Source organism: Bactrocera dorsalis, chromosome 5 (assembly GCF_023373825.1).
Source record: "Bactrocera dorsalis isolate Fly_Bdor chromosome 5, ASM2337382v1, whole genome shotgun sequence".
NCBI classification, from domain to species: domain Eukaryota; kingdom Metazoa; phylum Arthropoda; class Insecta; order Diptera; family Tephritidae; genus Bactrocera; species Bactrocera dorsalis.
The window spans coordinates 74,001,421-74,016,788 of NC_064307.1; the positions used below are offsets into that span (position 1 = coordinate 74,001,421).

At 37.9% G+C, this 15,368-nt stretch overlaps 2 protein-coding genes across 7 annotated transcripts in view; both read right to left on the bottom strand.

Moving 5' to 3' along the window:
* The window catches only part of LOC105227363 (serine/threonine-protein kinase BRSK2), a 47,099-nt gene extending 40,205 nt beyond the window's left edge, over positions 1–6,894 (bottom strand). For 3 of the 4 annotated variants that reach the window (XM_049459160.1, XM_049459158.1, XM_049459157.1), the window contains exon 1: positions 6,006–6,894. The gene's annotated coding sequence lies outside the window, so the exon portion shown is untranslated. The remainder of the gene's footprint in view (positions 1–6,005) is intronic. The other variant, XM_029550665.2, reaches the window with a different exon arrangement.
* A 6,787-nt stretch (positions 6,895–13,681) lies between these two features.
* The window catches only part of LOC105227436 (cAMP-dependent protein kinase catalytic subunit 3), a 45,768-nt gene continuing 44,081 nt past the window's right edge, over positions 13,682–15,368 (bottom strand). For all 3 annotated transcript variants that reach the window (XM_049459189.1, XM_049459190.1, XM_049459191.1), the window contains exon 8: positions 13,682–13,932. In XM_049459189.1, the coding sequence (XP_049315146.1) occupies positions 13,807–13,932 (126 nt within the window). In that variant the 3' untranslated portion in view covers positions 13,682–13,806. The remainder of the gene's footprint in view (positions 13,933–15,368) is intronic.

Genomic DNA, 15,368 nt, shown 5'->3' on the forward strand with positions numbered 1-15,368 from the left:
ATATGATCCCTCTTTTTCGGAGCAGAGTTCACAGGAATATCACTATGCCTTGGAACTCATTGCAGGTTCATCGTGAAATAGTGGTGGTGTAGATTCAATAAGAGATCAAGGCGTGCTTTCACTAAAAGATTTTTTTGTTTCAAAGCCGCCCTATTGTTCACTTCTTCTTAGAATAGGACAATTTTCTTGAATTGCTGTTTGTGGTGTGGTAGACGGTAGGCGATGTTGATATCTAGTTTTGTAGAAAAGACACCGCCCTTCAATCGATTTTTTAGTTCGGAACCATCCGTAAAGATGCTGATAACTGCGACCTTCCCTATCTCGGCCTACTATTAGATTGAATGGTAAAAACGCTTGCAGCTGATGGCAAGTACGAAAATATTTAGGTTAATATACATATTAACATACAAATTCTATTTAAATTTTCCGATTTTTTTTAAGCAACAGTATTGTTATAATGGCTTTCTCGCACCAGGGAAAATTAAGAAACTGCTTCGGCAAACGTTTTCCTGCTTTACGGTGAAGAATATGAAATGGTGGCTGGTAGTCTATGAGGCGTCTGTTGAAATATTTCAAAGAGCAGATATGTGGCGACCGAAAGATATCATGAAATATAGAATTGTCGAATATCATAGATGTCGCTTTTAAAAACTTTATGACAATTTTGAATTCAATTTCGATTTCAATTAATTTTTTAAACAAATTTAAAAATCATTGAGGGAATTTATTGGGTAAGAACGAAAATCATAGCAGCAAGTTAGCGATGCGAGTAAGTAGGTGATGAAAAAGAAACGTATGGAATAGACTAGTACTAAATTAAACGCGATTCAGTCTAAACAAAATAAGAAACAAAAATTTTATTTTCAGGAAGAGAAATCTACAAGCAAATTTTACTCAAAACAAACACACTTTGTATAAAAAAATATCAAAATATTCCTACGTCGGCGAGGGTCAAAAGCAGAAAATTAAAGCAGAATCGCTGACAGCATTGCCACATTGCCACACTGGTAAATAAATGGCAACGTCAGCCAATGGAACAAGCACTTCAAAGGAATATTCACACAGGATAATAATGTCATTTACCTTTAAACAACAAAAGGGCATAAACAAATAACAAATGAACAGCCAGAAGACGGCGCTGGAACGCGAAGGAACAAAGGCTGAAGAGGATACGTATATGTGTGTGTGTATGCAAATGTATGTGACTGCCAACGAGTGGGTCGGAATGTTAAGTACTTCAACACAAAAATATATACATATATTTGTAAGTGGTGAGCTTGTATGTATATATTTTTGCATGCATGTTTTTATGTGTCTTAATTTTGCCCGCAAAAGTATGCCTCGTTTTCATGTGTATGTGTGTGGGTAAGTGCAAAAGCATTGCGAGTAAAAATATATGAGCTTGACTGCATGAACCTGAATTTCTATGCACTTAACTACACAAATAAACACATACATGCACGTATACATGCAAAGCTGCATATTTTTAGACGTGCAACATTTCCATATCGGCACTTTTCTATATAAGCAAATACTTGGCATAGTATATAAATTATGAGCTGAAATTCCCCGTTGTACAGCGCAGCTAGACACAATTATTTAGCGCAAAAACGGCAACAACAGCAAAACCGAACATTTATAAGTCTGTATGTGTGTGTGTGGCAAAGGCAGTGAACAGACATCAAAGTGCAACAAACTGGAACGTCACAAGTGGCATGCAAACTAGCAAAAATCTAACGCATTAAAAAGCGATGAAAAAGAAGGTGGTGGAGGAAGAGGAAGGGAAAGTAGACGGTGTGAGATAAGGTGGCTGACACATAGAAGTCGCTTAATGACAGAGCGAGCGTAGCAACATTATTGACAAGCTGGCAGCGGCAGCGGCAGCAGAGTCAGCAGAGCTGTGGACAGTGGTAGGCGTTAGTGTACGTGAGTGAGTGTGTGTGTACACACAATGTGTTTGCATGTGTATGTGTGCCTTTACGCAAAGACAGCAAAAAGCGCACATTGAAATGACATGCCGACATGTTGTTGCATGTTTCATTCTTAAACGCACGTCAAACATGCCGACGACTACAAAAACAATAACAACACAGAGGACAAACACATGAATACGCGCTTTGACATGCCAATGGACGGACATTTGGCCCGTTTTCGTCACACACATAATAGTTTTTGTTATTGTTATTGTTGTTGTGCACACAATAGTCCAACGCTCACCGCTCCAGCCAGGCACTTTGAACAAACAAAAAGTGAAAAACGAGTGTGAAAAAAGTTGTGAAATTCACCACTGCGCTTTTCTCCGTCGATTTCTATTAGTTTATGCTGCATGTGGCACGCATGCGCGTAGGCGTCACGTCAACAAACACGCACGTAGAGAAAATTCTATTAATATGGAGTGCTGAAAAGAACAAGCGTCAAGCGAGAGCGCTGCTAATAAAAAGCAAACACACCCAGTGGGAGACTTCATTTACGCTCAAGCGTGTCAAAGTGCAGTCACACACACATACGCGCGCGCGCTCATAAACGCACAAATACGGCACGCTCGCATACGCTCATCGCGTAGCTACAAGTTTTTCGCATGCTCATCCATATGCGCGCACCCACACACCTGCACGCGCACACACGTCTACAAGTAAACCACAGCCATTGCAAGGCGCCTCGCCCAGCGCTTCCTTCCATTACCGCCGCCGTCACCGTCGTACGCGCGCTCTCTACAAGCGCTCAAACAATGCGAGCGCGCACGCTTGTTCACCTTGAAATGGCAGCCAAATAGTTTGAAGAAAGCGTCGCTCACTCACAAACAATATGAGGCCCGCGCGCGCCGCCCTCGCATTCGCGCTATCACAGCCGCTCACTTGAAACAGAATTAAATGAAATTAAAGTTAACAATGCGCGTATGTGTATGGGTGTTTGAGTGCGCGCGTTTGTTTGCGCTGCTTGGAGCATAGCTTTTATTCCGCGCTGTATAGCAATTGCACCGTGTGAAGGATTGCAGAGGTGTCTGCGTTGAATGTGTGTGTTGCTGCTGCTGCGCCGCGCTGCTTTGGACTGGGATCAAAGTTGAATTGTTTCTATTTATAGTCGCATATGTTCTTGCCATTGCCAGCGCAATGCTTGGCTATTTATAATTCTGTATTTTATTGCTTTGTGTTTTTTATTGTTATAAAATTAATATCGAGCTAGTGTTTATTGACTTATTGTGCGTTCAAGCGATGCATCCAGGAAATAAAGGAGGCTTACTGATAATGGCATCGACAGCCTACGCCTAGTGTTAATAAAGTCGAAGCAACTTTTCATCAAGAAAAATTAGTTAGCGCTAAATCATTGCGAATACTTCTAATTATTCGAGCATTAACTGAACTTTAGAGCCATAATTAGCATACTTTTAGGCTTTCACACATTTTCGAATCTTTTCAAAACTCATTTTCATAATGAATTCCTTCCAAATTTTAAGATTCAGCCCAACTAAAATTTAAAAAGTATGGCCACTCTGCCTATTTTATACTTAAATTCAAAATTTTCCTCTAATTTTGCAGTTTATGTATGTACGTATTTTACTACATCATTAGATCTAGCTCGATTGGAAATGCAAAACGGTGGTAACTCTATTCATTGTTAATCAACTTTTCAAAGTAACCCAAATTTCAATGCCATTATGCATTTTTTCGAAATATTAAGATTCATCTGAACTAAAAATTTAAAAAACATGGCAACTCTGGTAAAATGATATTTTAAGTCATATAAAAATTAAATTTTTTTCTTTTTTGCAGTCAATAAACGTATTTTGCTACTTTATTAATTATAACTCGTTTGAAAATTGAAAAGAGTGGCAACTCTATATGTATGTAGGCTTAAATTTAACTTTTTTTGAACTTACAGACTTTCTCAAATATATTCTAGCAGTTTTTGAACTTAATATATTTTTTTTTTATTCGATATATTTATTAAGGTGGCAACTCCATTAAATATAATTTTTTACTAATGTTACTTAAGTATGAAATTTGCCTGGAAGTAAGTAACAGCCAGGAAGAAACGTCAGATACCTTATAAAAATGTATATCTTTATGACTATGAACAGCTTCACGAGCTGAGTCGAGTAAACAATGTCCGGCTTTCTATCCGTCCGGCTGTACATATATGTATAGTATATACGAATTAGAGCCTCATTTCTTGAGAGTCCAGGCTGAAATTTTGCGTGAGTATTTTTCTCACCAAGAAGGAGCTCATTTGTCGGAACGGCTGATATTGGATCACTATTTCATATAGCTACCATACAAACTGCACGATCGGAATCAAGTGCTTCTAGGGAAAACTTTTTCATTTCACGCGAAATCTTAACAAAATTTGGCATAAATTATTTTTTAAGGCAATAATGAAATCTCCGAAAAAATTATGGAGATCGGATAACTATAGCGTATCTCTGCCATACAAACGGACCGATATAAGTTCTTGTATAGAATCTTTTGTATTTGTGAAGGGTATTGTTAAAGTTTTTTTTCTTTATACTTAATTTTGTTAGATATATACATAATGTCATATAATTTTTTCATTATTGTTAACATATATTTACGTTTCCCAACCAAATTTCTCCTCACTCTGCATTTAACAACAACAAAACTCGAAATAATTAAAGAATTGTCGCTTCACATTTAAATCTACAAGTAATCCAACACCAGCTGTTTCAACCAATTTCAACAAAGCCGATAATAAATCAAAATGCAAGCAGCGGAACCGGTGTTTTTCAACGCCAACGCCACACAGCGCCTGCAGCTATGCTACAGATATGCGAAAAGTGCTTGTGAGAGCAGAGCAGCTGACGCAAATGTATTTGTAGGCAATAAAGAGATGAAGTTGAGTATATAGCAAACAATATTTAGAAACATAAAAAATAATATTGTTTTTTAATAATAAAATTTTATTTAAGAATATTTTTTTAATATTTTTTTTTATAAAATGACTAGTTTTTATTAATTAATATTTTTCTGTTGAATAATATTTTTTTTAATTGAATACTACTTTTTATTAAATAATGATTTATTTAATTATTCATTTTTATTATAAAACAATAATTACTTTATAAAATGTTTTATTTTTATTTTATTTTAACTAATTTTTTATTAATTAATATTTTCTGTAAAATTGTAAATTTTTTGTATTAAATAATGATTTTTTTAATAAATATTTTTTAATTAAATGATTTTTTTAACAAAAAATGTTTTGCTAAATATTTTTTTTTATAAAATAATATTTTTTATTAAATAATGATTTTCTGTTAATATTTTTTGATTATTAATAATTTTTTGTTAAATAATACCTTTTTCTTAAAGAATCATTTTCATAAAATAATAACTTCCTCATAAATTTTTTAATTTTTATAAATAACTCTGACGTAAAATTCCAAGCAATTAAAAAATGTGGCAATTAGACGTTTAGTATGCCAACGAAAGCTTGAGTGGAAGGGTGCGAAATGCAACACTGGCGCTCCTGAGCCACTGACACACACGTACACAAACACAAATGCGTTTGTATTGGTGAGCGAGCGCTCTTCTGCTGTCTGTTCACTTACGCAACAACAACAACTGGCGCTCACTATATGCGTTTGTTTGTGTCTGCTGCCTGTTTGCTGCTTGCTACAGCATTGTGGCAAGCTCACGCTGGCGCTATTGTTGTTATTGATGTTGCCACAGTTAGCGGTGTATCGTGTTGAGTTTTCTACTCGCGTACATTTCGGCTTTTGTCTATGAAAGAGGCTGACTGGCTTGGGCCGAAAGGTTGCCTGGCCTGTTTGGGTCGGCCCAACCACTCCGCCTCGCTTTAGTTTTGGTTTGGTTGAAAATCGATATGTACAATATGCCTGTGTGTGTGTGTATGTATGTTCATATGTGTATTTATGGGCAGCAGAAGTGCTGCTAACTATGTCCGTATGTCTGTAGCTGGTTAGTTGGCTAGTCAGTTTGGGTTTGTAGTTGAGTATTTGGACGGTTTTTGAAGCTTATTGTATCTACTTTATATATGTTTACCAAATAGCTGCTGCAAACGACTGCCACAGAAGTTAAGCGAGTGTTCTTTTGCACACAAGTATTTTATTTAATTTATTTTATATAATTTTTTCAATACTGTTGCGTTAAATTTTGTTGCACAAGCTCAATAATATTATAATATATATTTTTGCTTTTTCACCACACTCGGCCACTGCTAAGTAATATTTAATATTTTTTTCTATTTTTTTTTTTTTGGTAATTTTTCACTAACCGACTTGCTGGCTGACCATGTGTAGTGTCAGTCGCACTCACCGCACAAACATATGTATTGTATGTTTGTTGCTGTTGTATATGTGTATGTATGTTGCATATTTTCCAACATTTGCGGCGGCTGGTTATACAATGACTTTCAGCTTTTACCCACTGGTGAGCGTCGACGCTACCGTTTTCACATGCACCGGAAATTGTCGCATAATTTTAAATGGATTTTTTCTTTGCCTTTTTCCTTAAACCACTCGCACTTAATTGCGTTACGTTACGTTTGCTTTTCACACGCGTAATTGCTTTTACTACAAAAGACTAAGCACAGTGTTTGGCGAAATACAAAAAAAAATCTCAATTGGAAATTTTCAGCTTTTCCATACACCTTTTTTCGCTGCCTTTGCTTCTTCTGCTGCTTAATCGCACTGCTTACCACTACACAGCAGCTGAAAAGAACACTTTGACTCAAACGCGTATGCTGTATGGCGCGCACACACACACTCACTAACACTAACACACCCAGCACTCTCTGCTGCTAAACCGTTATAGCCATTCAAGCGTTCGACAGTTGCTTCATGCCACACTACAAAAAGCTCCGGCTTAATGCTGATGTCTTGCTCAGCTCGACGCGTAACTGCAACTGGCCAGTGGTGAGCGAGTGCCAATGCGCCAGAGCAAGCAGTCGTGGCAACGTATTGAGCTGGCTACATGGCATCGTGGTGGAAACTAAGCAACATTACTAACACACCGCTCCACGCACCCTCCACCACACTCACCACTCACACACACACCAAAGCAAACATTCCTTCTCTCACTCTCTCGCGCGCGCTCTCTGCACTTGCGCCGCTTTCGTGTTGCCGTAAGGACACTCTGCTTGCAACCAGCCGTTTCACTGAGTCGCTGAGCGCCCTCGTACTTGGTCGTGTTCACGCTTTGCATTGACATTTCCGTGAAGTGGCTTTACGTCAAAGTCGCGCAGTGTTGTTGTTGCTGCAGCCACTGTTGACCGCCGCAAGTATCTGTCATTGTTGTTGTTGTTGTGCGCGCATATGTGTGTGTGTTGTTTGTTGCACTTAGTAGCAGGAATTCCCTCAATCAATTCATCAGGCACACACACACCGTTGCAAGGTCCATGCCACCCTCATGTAACCCTTGCCACACGCATATATTTTCATGAACACCCCTCAACTGAGCGAGTTGCGCTCTCGTGCGCGCTCAGTGCTAAATATAGCAGTTTCTGAAAGTTGCAGTGGCAAAAAACAATTCATTGATGAGCCGCGCGCTGAGCGGATTTGCTAAGTGTGAGCGAGAGAGAGTATTGAAATAACAGTATTATAAAAGGAAAATGACAATAATATTGTTTTTTTTTTTTCAAATTCAAGAACGTTTAATTAGTAAATTTATGTTGAGAAAGAGAAAATTTGGTACTAAATTTTTTTTGAGAGGTCGATCCTGAGAGTGATTTAACTTGAACAGCTTAGAACGCCGGTAGTACCTAAAAACTTCTATATAATGATACGTAAGATCGAAAAAGCGCCTTTCGGTTATGGATTTTCGATCACTGAAGATAAGACTACCGAAACTCAGCCGCAGTTTTGTAACAGCTGGACAATGGGGGAGAAAGTGCCTCCATAAAAGTTTGTCATGAATGTATTTTGGCAGTATCCAGTAAGAACTCATGCGGTTGCGGCAAAATTAACTTTGCTCAGGGCAAGTAGTTCAGTAGATCTCCTGCGCTCTATCGTTTAGAAACTAATCGTCGACCAACGCCTGCTAAGCGCACGCGAGTTCCTTAGGTCCATTGCTAGAACGCTATAACTAATGGAAATCCAACTCAATCCCATTCCTATGTAAGCCGGTCAAGAGTGCCCTTTCTGGCTAGCGCATCAGCTTTGCAGTTTACGGCGATTCCGCTGTGACCAGGCAGCCAAACAAGTTTGTTAATGAAGTAGCTTGATGCCTTATGCCTAAATGCTCAGTCCCCTAAAAGAGACTGCATTTCGTAGTAGTAGGTCCGCAATTTTTATAGCAGTCTCTTCTACCTGAAAACCACTACAGTTTTCCGGTAGCCTAAAGCTAAAATTGATGAAGTGTTCCTTACAAAACACTCGCCCTCCAACTTTCCCTATTTGGTTCGACCTATCCGTGGGTAAGATCACTGCGCCTCATTCAGTGATTCCTGCCGCCGCATGTGGCCTCTGTGAGCCTGTTATCTAAGTTTTCATGGATGCAGTTGAAGAAGAAGTGGATTTCTGCATATCCTTGTTCGGACCCCTTTATATGCCCTACTTCCCTAAGCCGGTGAGAGCACTTCATAGCAATGCACCTGCCGGCAAATGGACCCTTGGTGTAGGCCGTAGTGAACCGGATTTGCTTACGAGAGCCTCTCTTTGGATACGTTTGAGCTTTTTAGCAAGTGTAACCTTTTCTAGCACTAAACGACTACACTAGAGCATTGTTGATTTGCCTACGGTTTCGTAGGTCGTTTCCTTATAGCTCCTCTACAGCAATATAAGGTAACCAAGGTATCGGTTACTTGGATTCATTCGAGTTTGATTAGTATCGATCGCACTATATATTCTTGTAACGCTGTTTCTTCCATTCTGTAGATTCCTATTGAAAGAACAATATAAGAAAAGTGGCTGAGCAACCTTGAATTTGTACTCTCCACTTTAATTTTAACATAAAAGTCATATTAACTAACATATGCACTGCTTTTTCATCGAGTATTTCATAAACAACAACCTTTACCTTTTGCTTTGACTGTAAATGTCAATTAAGTTTGCCAGAGTAAATAAAATTACAATTAAACAGCGCATCAAAAGTAATTTGCGCTTAAAAGGGCTTTAAAAGCAAACAATAAACAAAGTCACCATGCACACCTACGAACACACGTGACATTACCGCCCTCCCCACCCTTTTACCGGCGCTGCTGAGTTACCAAAGCATGGACTGGTGGCGGCAATTACCGAAAAAAGCCTTGACTGGTGCTTAACGCTGCCGTCTTACGCCGAAAGATATTTATTACATTTGCGCGCCGGTGTAACGGGTCAGACTTCCTCATGTGTCACCTCAATGGCAGTCGTGCCATTTTTATTGTCACCTGCTGGTGCTGCTGCTGCTGACGACAACAATAACTAGCGCGTTTAGGCACACAAACCTACATGCCTCATGTGCCTTAACGGTACACTGCATTTACTGTGACTACGCAAGTGTGTGTTAGTATGTTTGTAGTGCAAATGAAATCAACAACAACAACAATGCAAATGACAACATCGACAGCAAAAAACTATGCATATTTACTGTTGTTGTTGTTTGTGGCTTCGGTTTGTGTGACAAATAGTGGCAAACCGCAAAAGGTGGCAATGTTTGCATTTGCTTTCTATGTGAGTGTGTATGTGCGTGTGAGCGTGTGTAGAAAAGGAATATATTTGTTTACTAGTAGTGAGTATTTTGGTGACAGTGCCTCACTTTAAGCTTTCGGTTAGTAGAATTTCCTCTTTACCACACAGTCTTACACAAAAGGTCCAAAAGGCGACAGAAACATATGCTTACGTGAGTGTGTGAGTGTGTATGTGCCTTTACTGCTGCTCGTCAAAGGGAAATGCATAATTAGTTGCCTGACAGCGCATTAATGAATGAAAGCTGTTTCAATCAGCAAAGAAAATAAAAGATATTGTAAGACTTTTCATTCAGTACTAGTACGGTAACTAGTTCATTAGTAACTAGAACCAAAATATTTGGTATAAAATAAAAAAACATTTTACATTAACCCTACAAAGTGAATTGCTGAAGAGAGAAAGTATATTTTTCATATGTCACTACTGCTGTAACTAGTTCATTAGTAACCAGTTCCAAAATTTTTCCTGTTATATGAAATGCATTAGCATTAACCAAACTAATTGAATTAATAATTCAAAAAAGGTGTATATTTCATTTATAACTAGTGCTGTAACTAGTTCATTAGTAACTAGATCCACAATTTTTCTTATAATACAAACCGTATTTACATAACCCGAAAAATGAGTAACAATTGTATTAAAATGTATTTTCATTCATCATCACTAGTGATGTAACTAGTTCTTAGTAACCAGTTCCACAACTTTTCTACTAATATCGAGAATCGTCGCTAAAATTTTCAAGAAGAAATTGCGATTTATACCTCAAATATTGCCTCCACTTAGCTCGCTATACCAGACCCAGCGATTCAACTTAAATTTTTGCTCGACGAGAGAATTTTTCAAGTTTGGACAAAAAGTTGTATGTGCCCAAATCTGAAGAGTACGACCATTCTGACCACGACCGCTTCGGAGGTCTAAGCCGAACCGACATTATAAGTCAATATGGTAAAACTGGGTGACCGCTTCGACCAAATCAAAATTCTGACCCCGGTGGCGTTGTAGGGCAGCGCCGTTGCGTTTTCATGGCGGAAAATCACTATTTTCATAGACAAATGAAATTGTTTTATCTTCAACTCGTCGCCGAATCGGCATTATAAATCAGCAAAGTAGTACCCTGTGACCGCAGGGCTTTTCTAAGGTGCTTGTGAATCCCAGAAAATGGTGTCATTGTCTGCCACGAAATCGCTTAGAAAATCCTTGGGATTGGAAGATGTGGATTACAAGACCAAGTACTGATCGGACACATAAGTACATATGTATGTACTTCTATGGTATTATCTTCCTAGGAACTCTCTCTGACCAGGTTGAGAAATCGACAGAAAATAGCTTTAAGAATTTACCACAATATACCTGCAGGCAAGTGTCCGATAACATATATGAAATTTTGACATATATATGTATATATCTTATACATACATATATTGAGCCTCACGCACAATATGAGCCCATATTTACACAAAGCACAAAGCATATTTATGCATATAATTATATTTTATTTAGCTACCGCCCTCTCCTGCTATTCCACCATTTGTTTACTAAACTGAAATTCAGCTTTTCCATGCCTCACTTCCTCGTGAATAAGCCGTGGTGCGCTTTGCGGTTCGGTTCGTGGTTGCTCAAAGTAGCCAATGCGTCAAGATGACGTCAACAAGCGTCAAAATCACGTTTTTCACACACGCTGTGTTCAACGCTGTGGCATGTAGCAAGTAGCCGTCGCCTCCAACCACCGACTCACACATATCGCATTACATGTTGTTTGACTGTTTCGCCGGCTTCACGGTTCGACGCGTGTGCGGTGGGGCGGGGGCAAACAATCCCCTTCCAGCGCAGCGCAAATAAATATACGTTGGTAACAGTAAGCGGTGTTTGCGACGAGCGGTGGTTGTTTTTTTTTTATGTTGCCTATTTGGTGAAATCTGTCCAGCGCATGCTAAGTTCTTTAGCGTTCAGGAAATTCAAATCCCTTCTATATTATTTTCTTACGCCACCACAGCTCACAGAATTACGTTTTCGGAGTATCGAAAAGTATGCAACTTGTGAGTGACAAGTTTGCTTTTGTTTGTGGCTGCGTGGTACCGAACTTTTGTGGATTGTAAAAAGCTTTGAAAGCTTGGCATATGGATGGTATACTTTTTAACGGCTAAAAGTTCAAAACTCATACAGCATTTTATAAAAAAAATAGAAAAGGCAAACATGAATACGAATTTGTACCAATTTTCAGAAATCTTTATTTAGAAGTTTTATTGGAATGGAAGAATGAAAGCTTGCCTTCTTTAGTGGTACGTCTTTTGCGATCGATTTCCACTATTTTTCCGCAAATATTAAAACTAAAATTTGACCGTTCCTCAGTAGGGCTATTGGAATATAACCAGATACACACATAAGTATATAAAAAGTAAGATTATCTGAAAGGTCTTCAAATTGCTTCGACCACTAAAAAAATGTTCTCTTTAAAAACAAGCAAAGAGCAATAATTCGACGACCGCGTCCATCCACAGAAGTATAATATTTTAAGCACCATAAATGACAACTAATGGTAGGATTGTAAAATAACAAGATATTGACCAGTATGAAGTACTCTGCTAAGTTTTCTGTAGTACTAAATATATGTTAGAAACTTCATGAGTGTGGAAAGAAAAATGTTTGGTGATAAAAATCGTTAAAACTCAGAGCAGCGGTTGCGAAGAACTGAATAGTATAAAGTGAATCTGTTCAGTTTTGTCCCAGAACTCCATCACTATCTCCATTACTAAGCGAACAGACACTGAAGATTTTGTTGAGCGTTTGAGGTGGTATAAAAAGTGGCGTCTTAGATGTTTCCTTAAGCTTCCACAGCTTTTTCTTTCGCTGATGGTCGCTTCGAATCTGGGTTGAAGTAGCTTTTCATAAAGGTTTCCTTCTGTGTCGAGGGCGGTATACAGATGGCAGACTGGGATTTCGTTTTCCCTTACTGTTTAGGACTAGTCGTTTTTTTTTCCAGAGTTCAAGGAATATACCAGCTTCGAGGCAAGGGTTTTACATATTAAAAAGTGCTATTGATGGCCCCCTGTAACCATTTTTTAAGGATTTCTGCTGGGATCCCGGCTTATTTATTAGTATTGAGCTGTTTCTTCGTTGATGGCCACTCCAAGCTTTGGTTGAGGTAGTCTTTCATAAAGTTTTCCTGTTGTGTCGAGGGTGGTATACAGATGGCAAACTGGGGTCTTTTCACTTACTGTTTTTCACCAGTCGCTGTTTTTTTTCAGAGCTCATGGAACATTCCGGCATCGAGGCAGGCGTTGTACATTTTCCAAAGCACTGCCAAGCGCTCTGCAGCGATTACTTTAAAGATTTCTGCTGGAATCCTGTCCGAACCGGGTGATTTGCTAGTCTTGAGCTTGCTAACGGCCAGTTGCAGCTCTTCAAGGGTGAACTGAGGGATTTACTAAAGCCTTATGGTCTGTTCTGTTTTCGTGTGAGGGAAATAGTGTCCTTACAATATGATCCATTTTGGCAGCAGCTAAGCCAGGTGGCTTTGCTTGAACTCCGATTTTTTCATTACTATTTTATACCCGTGTCCTCAGCGGTATTTATTTACAACCTCATGAGTTCCACCCATTTTTTCTTTTTGCTCTCAACGGTGGCATGCTTAAGCTGCTTTTTCGCCGCTTGCTATCGCTCGACTTTCGGAAGTGTGGCTAATCTGCACCTAGTTCGCGTATGCGGGATGCAAAGGTGAAGACAAATTTGTGCGATATTTTATGTGGGAAGAAACTGACGAATTTGGCACCTTCTATTTTATTTAAACACCTTAGTTGATTTCTTTTTATTTTAAATATTTTACTCGTATTTGCGAAATTTTTAGAAGCATACTATATGGTTGCAAATTCGCCTCAGCTGACGCCAGTCGATCAAAGAAAACACGCCCATAAACAATGTTAGATGATCGTACTAAAATATGTTTTATTTGACATTTAATGGTATTTTATTTTATTTTTTTTTTCTTTGACTTTTTTTAATTTTTTTCCGATTCACTGCTATCAAAAGAAACAAGTTCGCTGTGTTTCATATTTTTATGCTAATTTATTTTTATATTTCATTATTTTATTTAATTAATTTAATTATCATTAGTAGGTAGGTAATAAATAAATACAGACTACAAAACTTAAGCAACTAGATATATTTTAGAAATCATTAAACAACTGCAAATCTCTTTGGTCTACTGCTCTGGCGGGTTTCCAATCCTTCTCGGGATAATCGTCGAAATTGCTCGTGTCACCATCGGAGCTGACTTCGGGAATTATTGGTGGCTGCAAAGCAGAAAGAAAATAAACAAAACAAATTTATTAGTTGATAATTTTAGCATTCGAGTGAGCACTAAAAATAAATGAAAGGAAATAAGTTTTTTTCTCAAAGTACGAAAAATAGAAAAGCAACGGAATGAGTGCTAACACAAAAAATGTTGCATATGTTGCATTAATTAGGTTATGTACACAGTGTAGGAGCGGTGAAATGTTGCAAGTTGCGCGCAAATTCGCTATAATTTTTACTTTTCGTGTCTTTATTTGTAATTTTAATTTTTTTTATTATTTTTCTACTTTTTTGTTGTGATTTTCTTGTTTTTATACCAATGTCAGTCTGTCTCTCTTTATATAAGCCAACCAGTCTTTCAATTTATGCGATATCGTTCTAAAATGTTGCATAGTTTCTTTTCTGCGCAAGAAGCTGCTCATATGTCGGAATCGTCGATATCGGACCAGTGTAGCATATAGCTGCCATACAAACTGAATGATCGGAATTAAGTCTTTGTATGAAAAACTTTTTGATTTTACGAGATATGCTCACGAAATTTCGTACGACTAACTTTTCAATAAATTGCTACAACCCTCGAAGAAATGGTTTAGATCGGACGACTCTAACATATAGCTGCCATACAAACTGAACGATCGGATTCAAGTCGTTGTATGGAAAACTTATTTATTTGACATGATATCCTTACAAAATTTTTCACATATTATTTTCAAAGACAACGCTACAACCCCTGGAGAAATTTTTCAGATCGGATCACTATAACATATAGCTGTCATACAAACTGAACGATGAAAATGAGACTCTAGTATGGAAATTTCGTTATTTGTGTAGCGTATTCTACCTCCGGTAATTGTCATTGTTTTCTTTTGTTGTAATTTGCGTGTCCTTTTTATAATTATCCTGTTTTTCTTGTGGTTTTCATGTTTTTTTGTTGTAATTTTCATTGTTTCGCCGGCTTTGTAATGTCAGCCAACAATGTGCGAATGAAATTTGCCCCCAAACGAGCAACTAAAATCGCCATTCATGAAAAAGAGCAAAGTCATTACTAGTGTTGACGCACGTGCGCTACTTCTACTGATGCCAACAACAACAACATAAAAATAAAACATTAATTTGCAAGTTTAGCCAAACAGCAACAAGCAGAGACATACATTTTATGTGCGCCACTCAGCAAATTATGAAAATAAATAAATTTTGTATTTCTCCAAAAAAAAAAAACACAATTTATTTTAGAAAATAAATTTTTGGCAAAAATTGTACAAAACATTAAAAATCTAGAAAATACAAAGTAAAAGCAACATTAAGTAGATTTATTTTGCTTTCGTTGCGCCGTTGGCATTGATTTATTGCAGTTGCATTAACAACAGCTTAGCCGCTAATAAACAACAAACAGTAGCCAGTGTACAGCGGTGAGCAAGTGAGTAGTTGAAAGAGT